This window comes from Ahaetulla prasina, chromosome 3, assembly GCF_028640845.1.
Source record: "Ahaetulla prasina isolate Xishuangbanna chromosome 3, ASM2864084v1, whole genome shotgun sequence".
Classification (NCBI taxonomy): Eukaryota; Metazoa; Chordata; class Lepidosauria; order Squamata; family Colubridae; genus Ahaetulla; species Ahaetulla prasina.
Genome location: NC_080541.1, coordinates 2,721,638 through 2,739,110, shown reverse-complemented (window position 1 = coordinate 2,739,110; position 17,473 = coordinate 2,721,638). Strand labels below are relative to the sequence as shown.

The 17,473-nt window shown below is 45.2% G+C and overlaps 2 protein-coding genes across 8 annotated transcripts in view; one reads left to right on the top strand and one right to left on the bottom strand.

Moving 5' to 3' along the window:
- LOC131196239 (1-phosphatidylinositol 4,5-bisphosphate phosphodiesterase gamma-1-like) overlaps window positions 1-17,473 on the bottom strand; it is a 142,695-nt gene that overhangs the window by 6,165 nt on the left and 119,057 nt on the right. For 3 of the 6 annotated variants that reach the window (XM_058178781.1, XM_058178783.1, XM_058178787.1), the window contains one exon: window positions 5,764-6,016. In XM_058178781.1, coding sequence (XP_058034764.1) covers window positions 5,779-6,016 — 238 coding nt within the window. In that variant the 3' untranslated portion in view covers window positions 5,764-5,778. The other 3 variants (XM_058178784.1, XM_058178782.1, XM_058178785.1) reach the window with 3 other exon arrangements.
- LOC131196240 (ubiquitin carboxyl-terminal hydrolase CYLD-like) overlaps window positions 1-17,473 on the top strand; it is a 37,399-nt gene that overhangs the window by 2,397 nt on the left and 17,529 nt on the right. For both annotated transcript variants that reach the window (XR_009154674.1, XM_058178789.1), the window contains exons 2-9: window positions 1,505-1,992; window positions 2,809-3,087; window positions 7,370-7,445; window positions 8,053-8,249; window positions 9,922-10,078; window positions 11,939-12,074; window positions 12,237-12,347; window positions 16,039-16,130. Coding sequence is in view for 1 of the 2 variants with exons in the window: in XM_058178789.1 (XP_058034772.1) it covers window positions 1,522-1,992; window positions 2,809-3,087; window positions 7,370-7,445; window positions 8,053-8,249; window positions 9,922-10,078; window positions 11,939-12,074; window positions 12,237-12,347; window positions 16,039-16,130 (1,519 nt within the window). In the remaining variant the exon portion in view is untranslated. The remainder of the gene's footprint in view (window positions 1-1,504; window positions 1,993-2,808; window positions 3,088-7,369; window positions 7,446-8,052; window positions 8,250-9,921; window positions 10,079-11,938; window positions 12,075-12,236; window positions 12,348-16,038; window positions 16,131-17,473) is intronic.

The following is a 17,473-nucleotide window of genomic DNA, read 5'->3' as shown; positions in this document are numbered from 1 at the left end:
CTCTTCCTCTCATTCTCCCCCTCCCTTCCTCTCTCCCCCTCCTTTCCTCTGTCTCTCTCCTCTCTCCTCCCTCTGTCTCCCGTTCTTCCCCTCTTCCTCTCTCCTCTCATTCTCCCCTCCTCCTTCACTCCCTCCCACTCTCCTCCCTCTCCCATTTTCCCCTCTCCTCCCTCTGTCTCTCTCTCCTCCCATTCTCCTCTCTCCTTCACTCTCTCTCCTCTCTCCCCTATCCTCTCTATCTCCTCCCATTCTGCCCCTCTCTCATTCTCCCTTCCTCCCTCTTGTTCTAACCTCTCCTCCTTCCCTCTCTCCTCCCTCTCTCCCATTCTCCTCTTCTCTCCTCCCATTCTCCCCTCGCTCCCTCTCATTCTTCCCTTTCTCCTGTCATTCTCCCATTCCTCCCTCTCCTCTCATTCTCCCTTCCTCCCTCTTGTTCTAACCTCCTCCTTCCTCTCTCCTCCCTCCCTCTGTCTCTGTCTCCTTCCCTCTCTCCTCTCATTCTCCCCTCCCTTCCTCTCTCCTCCTTCCTCTCTCCTCTCATTCTAACCTCTCCCTCCCTCCTTCCCTCTCTCCTCCCTCCCTCTGTCTCCCGTTCTTCCCCTCTTCCTCTCATTCTCCCTCCTTCCTCTCTCCCTCCTTCCTCTGTCCCTCTCATTCTCCCCTCCCTCCTTCACTCCCTCCCACTCTCCTCCCTCTCTCCCATTTTCCCCCTCCCCTTCCTCTCTCCCATTTTCCCCCTCCCTCCCTCTCTCTCCTTCCCTCTCTCTTCCTCCCTCTCTCCCCTGTCCTCCTCTCTCTCTCTCCCTCCCATTCTGCCACCCGCCATTCTCCCTCTCTCTCTCTCTCTCTCTCTCTCTCTCTCTCTCACACACACACACACACACACACACACACACACACACACACACGACTAGGTGATCACAAGACTCCTGGAGGCCGCACCTATCATAAATCTGACGGTTGCCAAGCATCAGAGTTTTAATCACATGACCATGGGGATACAGCAACAGTTTTAATTGTGAAAAATGGTCACATAACCAAAGTTACAACAGTAACTTTGGTCACTAGATGAACTGTCGTACATCAAGGACTACCTGTATACTTATGTGTTGTTGTCTGCATGTCATCACAATCGCTTGGATGTTGATATCTCTGCTGTTCAGAATGCCACTACGCTCCTTCTACTGTTGTTCCAGGCATAACTGTATTGCATAGCAAATCTAGTTGACTTGTAAACTTTTTGGGACATCTCTACCATGCCATCAAAACAGGTCCTAGAAGATTTCTTTATCACCATTGTCTTGTGAAAGTACTTCGGATGGCTTTCAAACAATATTCATCATCCTCGCTCTAACTAAATAACTGATCCTTGGAGATCAAGGGTGCACATGCTGGCTTATCTTCTTTAGCAGTTTCAGTTTCAGTGCATATTTGGATGAGGCTATTTTTGTATCTGAAAAAAATAAATTTGGTCAGAGACTGATCACACATTTGTTTATTTTAGGACGGAAGAATTTGAAAATGGACACCCCCGTCTCACACTATTCTTACCAGTCTTCACAATTGGACAGAAACATGTATTATATCTTGACGGAAAACTACCATTATGGCAGCAAGCTTTTCCACGCAGGGAGTATGTGTTATCTGAAAGAACAGATATACCTGCAGCACATTAGCAGAACGTCTACTCGCATGTGGCGGTTTATCATGGAACAAGATGGTTCCATGGCTACTTTGGACGTGGAAAGCCTGCAGCCGGTGAATGAGAAGATGGCCGACTTCCTTCTGGCCATTTGCAACGCTCAGGAACGCTTGAACTGTTTTCTAGACAGGCAGGTTCTAGATGCTGCCATGATGGCTGAACTAGGTCAGCAGGTCTTGGTCGATCTGGATGATCAATTTTTCCCTGCTATCATCCGCTATATTGGGAAACTTAACAAGAGCTCTTTACCGTCAGGGGTCTATCCAATTTACTTTGGTGTGGAATTGCAGGTAAGGCGGATATTTAAAAAAGGCTCTTATTTTTGTGCCAGACTGACAGAGTACAGGTAGTGCTCAACTTATGGCAGTTCATTTAGTGACCCTTCAAAGTTACAGCGCAGCACTGAAAAATGTGACATAGGACCATTTTTCACAGTTAGGACCTTTGCAGCATCCCCATGGTCATGTGATCAAAATTCACCTGCTTGGCAACTGACTCATACTTATGATGGTTGCAGTGTCCCACGGTCACGTGATCCCCTTTTGTGACCTTTTGATGTGCAAAGTCAATGGGGAAGCCAGATTCACTTAACAACTGATTTAACAACTGCAGTGATTCACTGAACAGCTGTAGCAAGTAATGTCATAACATGGGGCAAAACTCACAACAAATGAAATGTTGGGCTCAATTGTGGTTGTAAGTCGAGGACTACAGGTAGTCAGTTTATACCTGTTGTATGCAGACCTGTTTTCTGATCACCGGGTTATATGGTGAGTTTTTAATTTAAGCATGAATAGAATATTTTTTTTTCGCTTTGGAAGGAATGAAATTTAAAATAGAGATAGTCCTTGACTTAGGACAATTTGTTTAGTGAAATACCAAATTAGTGCAACACACCCAGAAAAATTCAACCTCCGCCCCAAATCTAAGAGATACTATTTCTTGGGGAAAGAGTTTTGACTTGATGTAACCTGAACCAGTTATGCAGATTTGTAGATATGCTGAAGAATTCTGGTAGTTGAAGTCCACAAATCTTAAAGCTGCCAAGGTTGGGCACCCCTGGGCTAAGGCCCCTCAATCATGACCTATGTCTGCTACTTCTCCAGGGTGATGGTGAAGGCAAAGGCCACTGTGCTGGCAGCTACCATGGGGCAGAATACTTCAAGTGTAAACCCAAGTGCGGCCTTTTCCTGCCGTTCAACAAGCTACAGTTTCTGCCAGCGTCAGAGACCAACCAGGTGGAGGAGAAAAAGCCGAAGGCTGATGGAATCCTGCCGGTGAAAATGGGCGACCCCGTCGGCTTTTATTTAGATGATGCCTTCACACGAGGGATAGTCCTGGAAGTGTATCAGAAGGGAAATGAGTGGATGGTGAAAGTATGTTCGGTAAGGTCTCAAAGAGAAAACTTCTGAAATTTATTTGTCAGTTTTATTTGCTTTTTTTCTCTCGTCTCAAAGGTACTTTTCAAAAGGCAACTGGACTTTTCATTTTCTTTTTAAAAACATTTTGCTTCTCATCCAAGAAGCTTCTTTAGTTCTTGCATGAGAAACGAAATGTTTTCAAAGAAGAAGAAATAAACAAAGTCCAGTTGCCTTTTGGAAAAACATCTTTGGGAAAATGTCTGCAAGCATAAACAAGCTCAGAAAGCACCGAGGACTTCCCAGGAAAGTTAGGTCCAAAATGAATAGAAGTTTATTTCATCCTGCCTCTAAACAAGAATCCAGACTACTAGCAGCCAAGGCAAATTGGTAGTAGATAATAGTCAACAGAATTCAAGGAGGGCTGGACTTAGATCTCTTGTGGGTACAAAGGGACTCTAAACTAATGACGTCTTTGATCCCTCTCTCTCTCCCTCCCTCCCTCCGGCTTGGCCTGGTCATCTCCTACAGTAATAGGATTGGAACGGACCGTGGAGGTCTTCTAGACCAGGGGTCCCCAACCTTTTGGACCTCAGGGACCACCAAGTTCATAATTTTAAATCCTGCGGACCACTAATACGAATCCAGTGCATTGCTTGCTGAAGTGCCTGGACTCCCAGTGATGGGATGGGGTCCTTCAGGCACTCTCCCTCCTCTCTTTCTCTCTCTCTCTTCTCTTTCTCTCTCTCTCTTTCTCCCACTCATTCTCTCTCTGATTCCCTCTCTGTCTCTTTCTCTCTCTCTCTCTCTCTCATTCTCTCTCTCTCTCATTCTGTTTCTTTCTCTCATTCTCTGCCTCTCTCATTCTGATTCTCTCTCTGCCTCTCTCTCTTTCATTCTCTTTTTCTCTTTCTCTTTCATTCTGTCTCTCTCTCTCATTCTGTCTCTCTCTCTCATTTTCTCTCTGTCTCTCTCTTTCATTCTCTCATTCTCTCTTTCTCTCTCTCCCCCTCCCACTCTTCTCATTCTCTCTCTCTCATTCTCTTTCTCCCCTCGCTTTCTCTCATTCTCTCTCCCCACTCTTCTCTCATTCTCTCTCTTTCTCTCTCCCCCCTCTCTCCCACTCTTTCTCATTCTCTCTCTCTCTCTCATTCTCTCATTCTTTCATTCTGTCTCTTTCTCTCATTCTCTCTCTCTCCCCTTTCCCCACTCATTCTCTCTCATATTCCCTCTCTCTCTCCCCCCCCCTCATTCTCTTTCTCTCTCTCATCTCAGGGGCCAGCCAGTGTCTTGGGGCTGAGAGGAAGTCAAGCATCTCCCTGAGATACCGAGGTGCACAGAGCACCAACAAGGACCGGCAAGATCCAGCAAGAGACGAAGCTTTACTCCCACTCTGAAATATGGAGCAAATCTCCATCCCCCCCTCCCCTTCCCTTGCCAGGCGAGGAGTGACTGGGAAGGGAGGGCAAGGGGTGGGGACAGCCAGTGGTGGGTTCAGTTGACAGGAAGCTACAGGAGGGGGAAGAAACAGTCCGGGGTTCCTGCCACCCATTGCTTTGGCCCATCTGCACCGCCATCCACCCCCCCTTTGCACCATTACCTCATTCCGGCTGGCACTGCAAAGTTGCAAGTTGCACAAACCTCCCTCTACGGCTGAGATTTCCAGCCCCACCATGAGCTGCCTGGCCAGTCCCATATTCCAGAGCTCTAGTCACAGGACTGGCCATTGCTCATCCTGGAGCAGCTCCTCCACCCAGGTGCACCATGGACCACCAACATTTTCTCACGGACCACCAATTGGTGACCACTGTTCTAGACCAGCCCCCTGCTCAAGCAGGAGAACCTATACCATATCAGACAAATGGATGTCCAGTCTCTTTTTAAAAGCCTCCAGTGATGAAGCATCCTAAAGGCAAGCTGTTCCACTGGTTGATTGTTCTCGCTGTCAGGAAGTTTCTCCTTAGTTCTAGGTAGGATATCTCTCTTTAATTATCTTCCACCTCTTACTTCTTGTCCTGCTCTCAAGTGTTTTGGAGAATAAGGTGACTCCCTCTTCTCTGTGACAGCCCCTCAAGTACTGGAAGGCTGCGATCATAACACCCTTTGTGATAGGGTAGAACAGAGGTCTCCAAACTTGGTAACTTTAGGACTTGTGGACTTCAACTCCGAGAATTCTTCAGCCAGCCATGCTCAAAAGTTGCTAAATTTGGAGATCCCTGGGATAGAGCGATGTGAAACAGCCTCTTCTGTATTGGCTGGGTTGCTGAGAATTGGGGGAGCTGTAGTCCTAACACAACTTGGGGGAGTTGTCCTAATTGTTTGTCATTGAGAGTGACTGAGCGGCCATATAAATCCTCTAAACAGACATACCTTGAGCTGGCTGCATTGTAAGACCTTGGGGTCCCTATGATCCTTTCTGTCCTCACGTTTTGTGACTCAGCTGGATAACCAGATAGCACTGGGAACAGTTGCAAGCAACTCTTATTTTGAGAGAGACAAATGTGAACCAGTGCTCTCTTTCAGAAAACCTCCATTCCCTTAAACCCGTTTGTTTCTTTTTTGGGAAAGGAAATAGTTTTGTAAAAGCTTTTAATACTTGCTTTGAGGAAGGTAGAAGGAAATTGGACACCAATTAGCTTGCGGGAGTCTGATGTCTCTGCAGGGGACATACAGTACCAGTGCAAAACATGGACGCTTACAATAAAACATAAACAAAAGTTAAGTCACCACGGAAATGAGTTCTTTGAAGAAAGCTGCTGGAGTGACCAGAAAAGATAAAATCAAGAATGAAAGCATAAGAGAAAGAATAGGCATAGAACCAATCTTAAGCCACATATAAAACAGCAAATAAAATGGCTTGCTCACCTGGAGAGAAAGGTCCTGGGATTCCATACCGTACAAGGCATATAAAAAAGAGGAGAAAGTTAAAGAACACGAGGCAGACCCAGTCAGATGCCTATTTAAGAGCAGAAAAAAATAAAACAGAATAGTCATTACTAAATTATAGGAGGAAACCATTTGTTAAGTGAACTTGTAGAAAACGTCCTATTCTATTCTATTCTATTCTATTCTATTCTATTCTATTCTATTCTATTCTATTCTATTCTATTCTATTCTATTCTAACATTGGCAAAGAAACATTGATATTTCTTGGAAATTGCTGATTTAGTGAGGGGGTTCTGTAAATGTGATTGAGGGGCTCCACATGTGTATTGCCAATTGACTTTCTGCAGGGTTCTCCAAAATATTATTCATTTATTTATCAATTGATTGATTTAGTTATTATATCTGGCCATCCATCCATATCTGTCTGTCTATCTATCTGGTTTGCCTATCTCACTTTCCAAGTGACTCTGGGTGGTTTACAGATAAGTTACCACCAATCTTTTCATAAGATTAGGTTCTCAGCAGCTGTTGTTAGCACCCTCATGAACTGACTGTGGCACCTAATAATTCCCCTGGATTTTTTGTTATGTACAGGACTTTGTAGACAAGCAAGGATGGTCTCTGAATACGTACATGCCTTTTTCTGAAAGGAAACCTTTTTCTTCCAATAATATTATTTTAAAATTAGAGAATTATCTTAAATTACCTACAAATAAAATACAGAGGCAGGTGTTATCCAGACTCCCTTTAGGGTAAAGAGGACTTCATTTCTCATAAGTACAGGATGATCTTATTTTACTATTGGATACTACTACTTTACTACATAATATATTGCATAGAGAAATGCCTTCCTGACAGCTGACATTTTAAAATCCATCCTCTAGAGTTGGACTTGGGCTGAAACTCCCATTGTATTTGGCCCTTGACTAAATTGATTGGCCATCCAATTACGTAAGGAAGGCGACACATTGTCTGCATTTTTTCTGGTGTAAATTCATCAATACGAATTTGCCTGTGGAGATTCTCAATCATCCAGGTCATGGTTGTTCCAAGGATGCTTTTCCCAAAAGGCAATTTAGACTATCTTGTTTATTTTCTTTTGAAAATATTTTCCTTTTTATCCAAGAAGCTTCTTCAGTTTTGAGAAGCAAAAAAAAAAGAACCCCAAGAAAGTCCAACTGCCTTTTGGAAAAAACACATTTGGGACATCAAAAGCACCTTTGGAACATCAAAACGAACTATTTATCAAATTTACTTCTCATCTTGCTGTTCAGAAGACTCTGGGCAGGTGAATGATGCTTTTGTAGAATTCCAGCACCTGTTATAAGTTGGAAAAAAAGGAGGAGACTCACTCCATCCACAACCATCCCTTGTGCTTAGATCCTAAACTCCTGTTAAGTTTTCCTTCTCTCCTTTATTTTAGGAGGAAGAAGGCTCAGCAGACGTTTTCCGAGAGATCCCTCTGGATTCGGTGGTGAAGGAGGAGCTGCTCTCCTTAGGTAAATGGCTTTTTGGACAGCCTGGAGTTTTTATTGTCATGATTTTGGGAGGGTGACTGAAAAACAAGTACACAGGTAGTCCTCAAGTTGCAATCGTTCATTTAGTGAATGTTCAAAGTTACAACAGCACTGAAAAAAGTGACAACCATTTTTCACATTTACGACCTTCGTAGCATCCCCACAATCGTGTGATCAAAATTCAGATGCCCGGCAATGGACTCGTACTTATGACCACTGCTGTGTTCCTAGGTCACGCGATCCCCTTTTCCAACCTTCTGATGAGCAAAATCAGTGGGAAAGCCAGATTCACTCAATAACCTTATTTCTAACTTATCAACTGCAGCGATTTACTTACTGATCAGAGCAAAGGAAGGTCGTAAGATGAGGCAAAACTCACTTAGCAAATGCCTCACTTAATAACAGAAATTTGGGGCTCAATGGTGGTCATAAGTCGAGGACTACCTATAGTCAAATATACCGGAGCAGAATGTCATACCTCGTCTTATCTGAGCTTTTAGAAATGAGGAAAGCAAAACACCATAAGATCAGAGTGAAAGGGTTTAGCAGAAATAAATAGACAGGCCTCGCTTTTCTGTGTTTGATATAGATCCAGATTCTGGGCTCCAGGAATATTTCAAGCGTAAGAGAAGTGAAAGTGCAGAGAATTTGGAAGACAAGACGGGCTCTCTGGATGTCAACTCTGTGGTGCAGATCAACTTAGACAAGGGACGGGCTGTGACAGGGACTATCCGTTGGATTGGCTGCCTGCCTAACACCCAGCAAAGGGTGGCTGGAATTGAGTTGGTAAGCACCCATCCTTTGTACTGTGTTCCGTCCCCCTTTGCGCTCTCTCTGTCTCTCTTTGATGTGAACTTTTCAGCTTTTAGCCAGATCAGGACCCAGAGCACTGAGCTATGCCTGCAGAATAGAAACTGCCTTCATCCCCAGCAGCTGGGCCCCCCTGGAGCCAAGAGCCTCTGAAAATGGAATGGATGGTTGCTCCCATTGGATTCTCTCCGTTGATCTTTCTGGAGCCAGCAGGCATGTGAAGTCTGCTGATCAAAGGTCACAGTGAGAAGGTTTGGCCCAATTCTTTGGTTTCCTCTTGCCCAGAAGATAATAATGAGGTAGCTTCCATTATTTATTGTGCCTTGAATAAGTGTGTGTGTATATATGTATATGTACACACACACACATATGTATTCAGTCTATCTACCTGTATGTATGTATGTATGTATGTATATTTATTTATTTATTTATTTATTTGTATTTGTATTTGTATTTGTATACCGCCCTATCTCCCGAAGGACTCATATATATATGTATATATATAGACTCAATATATGTGAGTGTGTGTATACACACATACACATGGATAGATAGATGATAGATATAGATAGATGACAGACCGACTGGCTCAAGGCACAATAAATAATGCAAGCTCCCTCATTATCACCTCCTGGGCAAGAGGAAGCCACAAGGTGACCCTATATAATATATTATACATACCGTATTTTTCGGAGTATAAGACCTTTTTTGGTGAGGAAAACAAGAAAAAGAAATCTGCCTCTGCCTCCCAGCAATTTTGCCTCATTGCAGCAAACAGCAATCAGCCTGCTTTACTTTCATTTTCAGCATAGCTTGAGTAGCACAAGAAAAAAAAGAATCTGCTCCCAGCAATTTACCTCCTTGCAGCAAGCAGCAGAGGCTGGCGCAGCAATAGGCCATGGCAATCCCTGCAGCCTGAAACAGCTGAGAGTTGGGAGGTTGATGCAACAGACAACTTGTGCTAATTAGGCTGTGCTGAAGCTGAAATGGGCTGTTTCTTCTTGCTGCTTGCTGCAAGGGGGTAAATTGCTGGGAGGCAGAGGCCAAAGGGTGAGAGCCAGTGGATGGGAGGGGCTACATTCGGTATATAAGACGCACCCAAATTTTCACCCCCTTTTAGGGGGGGGAAAAGGTGCATCTTATACTCTGAAAAATACAGTATGTATGTATATAATTATATATATAATGTGTGTGTGTGTAAAAAAATCCTTACTGGATTATTGAATTCAATAATTGATGATTGAAATTATCAAATACAGGTAATCTTACAATTTATAATAGTTCATTTTGTGACCATTCAAAGTTAGAACAGCACTGAAATAAGAGACCATTTCTAACCCATGGTACAGGATCAAAATTCAAACACTTGGCAATTGAAGCAGATTTCTGACAGTCACAGTGTCCCGGGATCACACGATCCTCTTTTGTGACCTTCTGACAAGCAAAGTCAATGGGGAAGCCCGGTTCACTTAACAACCGGGTTACTAACTTAACAACTGCAGTGACTCAACCATTGTGGCAAGAAAGGTCGTAAACGAGGGGAAAACTCACGAAACAAATGTCTCGCTTAGCAACAGAAAGTTTGGGCTCAATTGTGGTTGCAAGTCAAGGACTACCTGTAAGAGGGACCTGTTATCCTCCCTGACAGGATGAAGAGAAAAACGGTCTTTCCGACGGAGAGTGGCAAGGTGTGCGCTATTTTACCTGTCCTCCCTATCGGGCCCTTTTTGTGCGGCTGGAGTCGTGCCAACCAGATTCGCGTTTCCAGGGAAACAAATGCCTGTTTCAGGAGCCCTCTGAATGCAGTAAGTCCTTTCCCTGCAATGGCTGAGATGTTGAGTCCATAAAGTCTTCAACGGGCATCGGTTTGAACCCTTGGTCAGGGCAAGAAAATGAATGTAGATGCTTATTTATTTATTTATAAGTAATTCAAGGCAACAAACATACCTAACACTGCTGCTTCCTCCTATTTCCCTCCCAACGACAACCCTATGAGGTGGGTTAGGCTGAGAGAGAGGGACTGGCCCAAAGTGAAGCCAGCCAGCTTTCATGTCTTAACGCGGAACTAGAACTCACCGTTTCCTGGTGATTGGCCCAAAGTCACCCAGTCGGCTTTCATGCCTAAGGTAGGACTAGAATGGTTTGTTGCACAGTCAGCCAGATGCTTAGACTCGATTTGGTGTTTTTGGGGCCCTTCCGAAGGACCTGGGATAGGCAGAGGTTGCTGTCTGATGAAGTTCAAGGTCTCGTTGCAGGATGTAAACTGTTGGCAATTGACCGGTGGGGATTTTGTCACTGTATTATTAATTAAGATTTAATCTTCAATTTGATTCCCAGTCTGGGACTGGTAAAAACTTAACAGTTCAGGTCCTAACCAAGGACCTAAGAGCTGCTAAGGTAACATCTGAGCATATAGGCCAGTGATGACTAATCTTTTTGCCATTGCGTGCCAGGAGGGTGGGGACAGGAGGGGTCGTGCGTGTGTGTGCCCACACCCATAATTCTATGTGCCCCGCACATGCGCGCACGACCCCCCCCCCTCCTGGCACACGATGGCCCGGTAGGCCCGCTTTTCTCTCTCACCTGGCTCCAGAGCATTTCTAGGAGTTGGGAGGGCGAAAACGGCCTTCCCCACTTCCCTGGAGGCCCTCCGGAGGCCAGAAACAGCCCGTTTGCCAACTTCCAGTGGGAGTTGTTTTCACCCTCCCCAGACTCCTAGAGAGGCTCTGGAGGCTGGAGACAGCAAAAAATGGGCTTTTCAGTCCCATTGGAAGTTGGCAAACAGGGTGTTTTCAGCCTCTGGATCTCTGGGGGTGGGGGGGGGAAGGCCATTTTTGCCCTCCCCAGGCTCCTAGAAAGGCTTTGGAGCCAAGTAAGGAGAAAAATGGGCCTTCCCCACCCCCATCCCCCGAGGCCCTCCAGAGGCAGGAAACAGCCTGTTTCCCTACTTCTGGTGAGCCCAGAAGGTCCGAAAATCAGCTGTGGAGCTGAGCTTACATGCCCACTCATATGGCTACGTGTGCCACCTGTGGCACGCGTACCATAGATTCGCCATCACGGATATAGGCAGTTCTGAATAAGGTGGTTCTTTGCAAAGGTCTGATAAGTTCAAAATTCCCATGTATCTAGGTAGCCCTTTGGGGATTGCTCCAAGGGCTCCTGTTACTATTAGTACACCCGTTTATTTATTTCTTCCTCCACAATCACTTGACTTCAATTTGCAGATCGCGATATTTCATTATTTTTTTCTAGCTGTTTCTCTTCAATTGGTGTAGCAATATCACCTGGTGTAGCAATATCAATGAACCAGATTTTTTTTCTCTCCATAATAGCCATGTCAGGTGTTTTGTGGGCCAGAGGTCAGTCTGTTTGGATCTGAAAGTCCCCACAGGATCTTGACTTGCTCATTTTCAAGAACTTTGTTAGCATCTTCTTCCTCTTCCTCTTCTTCTTCTTCTCCTCCTCCTCATTATTATTATACTTTATTCATTAAACATGAAACAACAACTTCTTCTTCTTCTTCTTCTTCTTCTTCTTCTTCTTCTTCTTCTTCTTCTTCTTCTTCTTCTTCTTCTTCTTCTTCTTCTTCTTCTTCTTCTTAATATTATTAATATTAATATTAATAATAATAATAATTTTCAACAGAGATTCCTGCTCTGTTTCAGGTGAGGTGGACAGCCTGTCTGTTCCGAGCAACTCCCCACCCCTGAGAGACCAGGTGGCCGTGAATGTCCTCCGAGGGCGGATGAGGGGGATCCAAGGCCACTGTAACTCCTGCTACATGGATGCTGCCCTATTCAGGTTGGCCGCCCTACCGAGCTTCCTTCACCCTGCAGGTGAAGGTACCGCCTTTGGGACTCTGCTTGTTGATAGCCTTGCTTTCCCTTCACCTTCTTCTCCCTGAATCTCTCTGTCCTCCACCCTGACGCCTTGGACTGACTGGCCCATCCTCTCTCCCCACAGCCTCTTCTCCTGCACCTCGGTTTTGGATTCCATGCTGTATAAGCCCCCTCTCCCCGCTGATGGGCGCATTCAAGAGATCCTCCGGGACAAGATCGTCAACCCTCTGAGGCAGTAAGTGGCTCTCTGGGTCCTCTGATGGAACCGGGACTGGAGGCTCAAATGTGTGAAGAACGGTTGCAGGAACTGGGCATGGCCAGTCTAGTGAAGAGAAGGACCAGGGTAGACAGGAGAGCCGTCTTTCAGTACTTGAGGGGCTGCCATAAAGAAGTGGGGGTGGGGGCCAACCTATTCTCCAAAGCACCAGAAGGCAGAAGGAGAAACAATGGATGGAAACTAACCAGGGAGAGAAGCAACCTGGAATGAAGGAGAAATTTCCTGACACTGAGGACAATTAACCAGTGGTACAACTTGCCTTCAGAAGTTCTAAATGCTCCACTGGAATTTTTTTAAGGAGGGACTGGATAACCATGTTTCTGAAATGGTATAGAGTTTCCTGCTGTCGTGTCCCACTCTCACTCCAACACACGAGTCAAGGAAGTCCGTAACAAACTTGGCAACGAAGCCTTTGCAGCTTGCCAAGTTCCTTCGAGGTTTATCAGGGCAGGCAGGAGTCCAAGTTGTGACTTCAGCGATAGAGTCCGGTATCAGCAAACTAGCTAAGACTTTGCTTGATTCAAGGTTGGAATGCCAAAAGCAGGTCCTTTATATAGGCTGTGGGGTGTGGCTCCATGACTCAGCATTTATCCAGGCCTGCCTCACCCCTCCTTCTGCTGGCATCGCCTCTCAGATCTCCGGAAGCGAGGGTCCTCCTACACTGAATTGTCTTCAGCTGGATCTGCTGTCAGTAATTCCATCACCTGGCTGGCTTCTTGCTCACACGCTGTATGAGTGAGGTTTATCGGGCTTCTCCTTTCACTCCTGGACTCCTCTCCAAGCATGGGGCCAGGGCTGGGGGCTGGAGGCATGACAGGTTGTTCATCTTCATTTTCGGAGTCTGATAAAAGGCCCGGTTGGAGACGGGAGGGGCCCTGCTGAGGAGAGGACGAGTCACAACACCTGCCTAAGCAGCGGGTTGGACTAGAAGACTTTTGAGGTCCCTTCCAACTCTGTTATTTTATTACAGGTAGTCCTCGACTTAGGATCACAATTGAGCTCAACATTTATGTTGCTAAGCGAGACATTTGTTAAGGGAGTTTTGCCCCATTTTATAACCTTTCTTGCCACAGCTGTAGAGATTCTCAGCCATTCAGGTCATGGTTGTCCCCAAAGGTGTTTTTTCAGAGGCAACTGGACTTTCTTGTTTTTTTCTTCTGAAGATGTTTCGCTTTTCATCCAAGAAGCTTCTTCAGCTCTGACAGGGAATCACTACAGACTTTTAGCGATACAATTTGGGATGAACACCCTTTGAATGGTGTGGGAGTAGGAATGGACTTCCAGAAGAAAAAAAATGCAGACTACAGGAACCATTTGCACCACTCAGGTGACCCTGAGGACACAGGTAAATCTCCAAGTGGCCTCAACGTCCCTCTAAAAGATGCAAATGACCAGCTGTCTGCAAGGAGTATTAATCCTTCCATTCCCCACCATCCAGTCAGAGCTGAAGAAACTTCTTGAATGAGAAGGGAAATGTCTTCAAAAGAAAAAAAAACAAGAAAATCCAGTTGCCTCCTGAAAAAGCCCCTTTGGGGCTGACGTGTGTCTGTATTTGGGGCTTCCACTGCTGTCTTTGTAAAAAGAACCTTCCAGGTAGATTCTGGAAGAAACGTCCATTTTAAAATAGACACCAGAAGCTCAATTCCACATCTGGGAGAGGAGGTCTAAAAGGTGCCATGGGAAATACAGGTAATCCTTCATTTATGACCGATCACTTAATGACCGTTTGTTAGTTCTCAAGGCTCCTCCCAAGGCTCCTCCCTGTACTTAAAACCTAGACTCAAAGTTCCCACGGCTGCCACTTCCCCAAGGCACCTGGTTTTGGGTGCTCCACAACTGGCCCACATGTTCAGCTGTTTGCAGCGTCCCACAGTCCCATGACCTCACTTTTACAATACAGATAGTCTTCCACTTACAACAGTTCATTTAGTGACTGTTGAAGGTAACAACGGCACTGAGAAAAGTGAATTATGACCATTTTTCACAGTTACAACCTTTGTAGCACCCCTATGATCATGTGATCAAAATTCAGATGCTTGACAACTGGTTCATACATACAACCGTTGCTGTGTCCGAAGGTCACATGATCCCCTTTTGCGACCTTCCGACGAACAGAGTCAATGAGGGAAGCCAGATTCACTTAACAACTGGGTTCCTAACTTATCTTGATAGCCGGGTCTGGATGGGGAGGAACAGGCTCAAACTTAATCCCTCCAAGACGGAGTGGCTGTGGATGCCGGCACCTCGGTACAGTCAGCTGCAGATGCGGCTGTCTGTCGGGGGTGAATCATTGGCCCCGATGGAGAAGGTACGCAACTTGGGCGTGCTCCTGGATGGTCGGTTGTCCTTTGAAGACCATTTGGCAACCGTCTCCAGGAGAGCATTTTATCAGGTTCGCCTGATCCGCCAGTTGCGTCCCTTCCTGGACCGGGATGCCTTATGCACAGTCACTCATGCTCTCGTTACCTCTCGCCTGGACTACTGCAATGCTCTCTACATGGGGCTCCCTTGAAGAGCACCCGGAGACTTCAGCTAGTTCAGAACGCGGCTGCGCGGGTTATTGAGGGAGCGTCTCGGAGCTCCCACATAACACCTATCCTGCGCAGACTGCACTGGCTACCTGTTGTTTTCGGTGCGCTTCAAGGTATTGGTTACCACCTTTAAAGTGCTCCATGGCTTAGGACCGGGCTATCTACGGGACCGTCTACTGCCGGCTTCTATCTCCCATCGTCCGGTACGTTCCCACAGAGAGGGACTCCTCAGGGTGCCGTCAGCCAAACAGTGTCGACTGGCAGCCCCCAGGGGGAGGGCCTTCTCTGTGGGAGCTCCGACCCTGTGGAACGAACTTCCCCTCGGACTTCGACAATTACCTGACCTTAGGACCTTTCGCCGCGAACTTAAAACTTATTTATTTCATATGGCTGGACTAGCCTGATTTTTATTTTTATTGGATGGGTTTTTTAAAATTTTGTGATTTTACGGGGGAGTATGCTTTTTAACATTTTGGGCATTTAAATTAGTTTTTTAAGGGATGTTTTTAATTATTGTGTGTATTTATATTTTATCTGCCTGTTCACCGCCCTGAGTCCTTCGGGAGAAGGGCGGTATACAAATTAAAATATTATTATTATTATTAATGGCAGCAATTCACTTAACAACTGTGGCAAGTAAGGTCATAAAATGGGGCAAAATTCATAACAAAGGTTCACTTAGCAACAGAAATGTTAGGCTCAATTGTCGTAAGCCAAGGACTGCCTGTATTTTTGGCTAGAAACAGGCATTTACTTCCAGTTTCCAGCCAAAAACACCTATTCGGACAAAAATAGTGCAAAATATGTCATAAAATTAGATCGGCCACATGGGTGTCTTGATTTATGACCATGACAATATACAACGGGAATTCCAGGCTCCATTACGGTCGTAAATCGACAACTATCTGTAGCAGTTGGACCAGGCCTGGCATGGATTTTAGTGGCCTGAATTGAAGCCATGACGTAGCTGCATGTTTCTTTTCCTTCACCTTTCAGAAGCAGAATAAATTGAATGCAAAGAGCTGGGATTTTGGAGACCCGGTGTGGAGATAGTGGCCGCCAGAATTTAGTTTTCAATTGTGTCTTGAAATTTTCCTTTTTGTCTTGATCTTAAACAGGAACGGTTTTGTCGCTGCGAAAAGTGTGATGGATCTTCGGTATCAGCTGACCGAAAAGGGACAGTCTTCCAGTTTTGCTACTTCGGAAAAAGGTGCCTTCCTTCCTTCCTTCCTTCCTTCCTTCCTTCCTTCCTTCCTTCCTTCCTTCCTTCCTTTCTCTTTCTCTTTCTCTTTCTCTTTTCTTTCTTTCTCTTCATCTCTCTCTCTCGATTTGAAATTGTGAGATTCCGATTTCAAAATTGGGGGATTGAAGGTGGACCTGGATTCCCAGGATCTCTGGCTGTGATTTTCGTGGGAGGGATTGGGCAGGAGGCAGAGATTATCGAGTAGATTCCTCTGCTGAGCAGTGGTTTGACAATCTGTCTTTTATCTTTTATATGTAACAATTTTATTAGTTTATACTATAGCGTTCAATGAAAATACAAAATAAATAAAAATAAAAAGATAGGGAAGGAAAAAGGGAAGAGAAAAGTGAAAGAAAGAAAAGGAAAAACAAAAAAGAAGGCCTTGACTTCCAACTCCCTTTGGTGCAGTAGAATAAGGCATTAACATCAAACCTCAACTTTTTTACTTTTAAATAGTAGTATAAACTAGCCATTTCTATAAGAACAAATCTATCTAATCGGTAAAATCCAAAATCAAAGTTTCTATTTTTTTGCCCACCTCAAGCACAAAGTCCAGAAGTGGTTTCCAAGTAGAAATAAACGATGATCTGTCCTTTTATCGAATAAACTAGAATTGGCTGGACCGTGCCAAAGCAGAGAGCACCCCTTTCTTGGAAAAAGGCAACATAAGTTTTACAAAATTCTGTTAGTTGATTCCATGCAGTGCTACGGAGGATGAAATTAAGAGCCTTAGAACGGTTAGAACAATCAACCAGTAAAACAGCTGGCCTCCAGAAGTTGTGGGTGCTCCATCAGTGGAAATTTTTAAGAAGAGGTTGGACAGCCATTTGTCTGGAATGGTTTAGGGCAGGGCTCTTCAACCTTGGCAACTTTAAGCCTGGTGGACTACAACTCCCAGGATCCCCCAGCCAGCAAAGCTGGCTGGGGAATTCTGGGAGTTGAAGTCCACCAGGCTTAAAGTTGCCAAGGTTGGAGAGCCCTAGTGTAGAGTACTCCTGCTCAAGTGGAGATTGGACTAGAAGACCTCCGAAGTCCCTTCCAACTCTGTTATTCTGTATTCTGATTGGTCAGTTGCTAGTAAATTATTAAAGGCTGGCTATGGCAAGAACTGATGACTCGCAGCCTGGACAAGGCATCCCAGAAACGGAGGAGAGATTAAACCCCATCCGTTCCCAGCGGCCAGAATTTCTTTCCTATGGTATCTATTACTTTATAGGGTTTGCACCCCACTTTAATCCTTACATCTTTACAAAAACCTTGGGAAGAGGACGAAAAGGCAGGGCAAGAAATATTTAAAATCTTATCAAAGA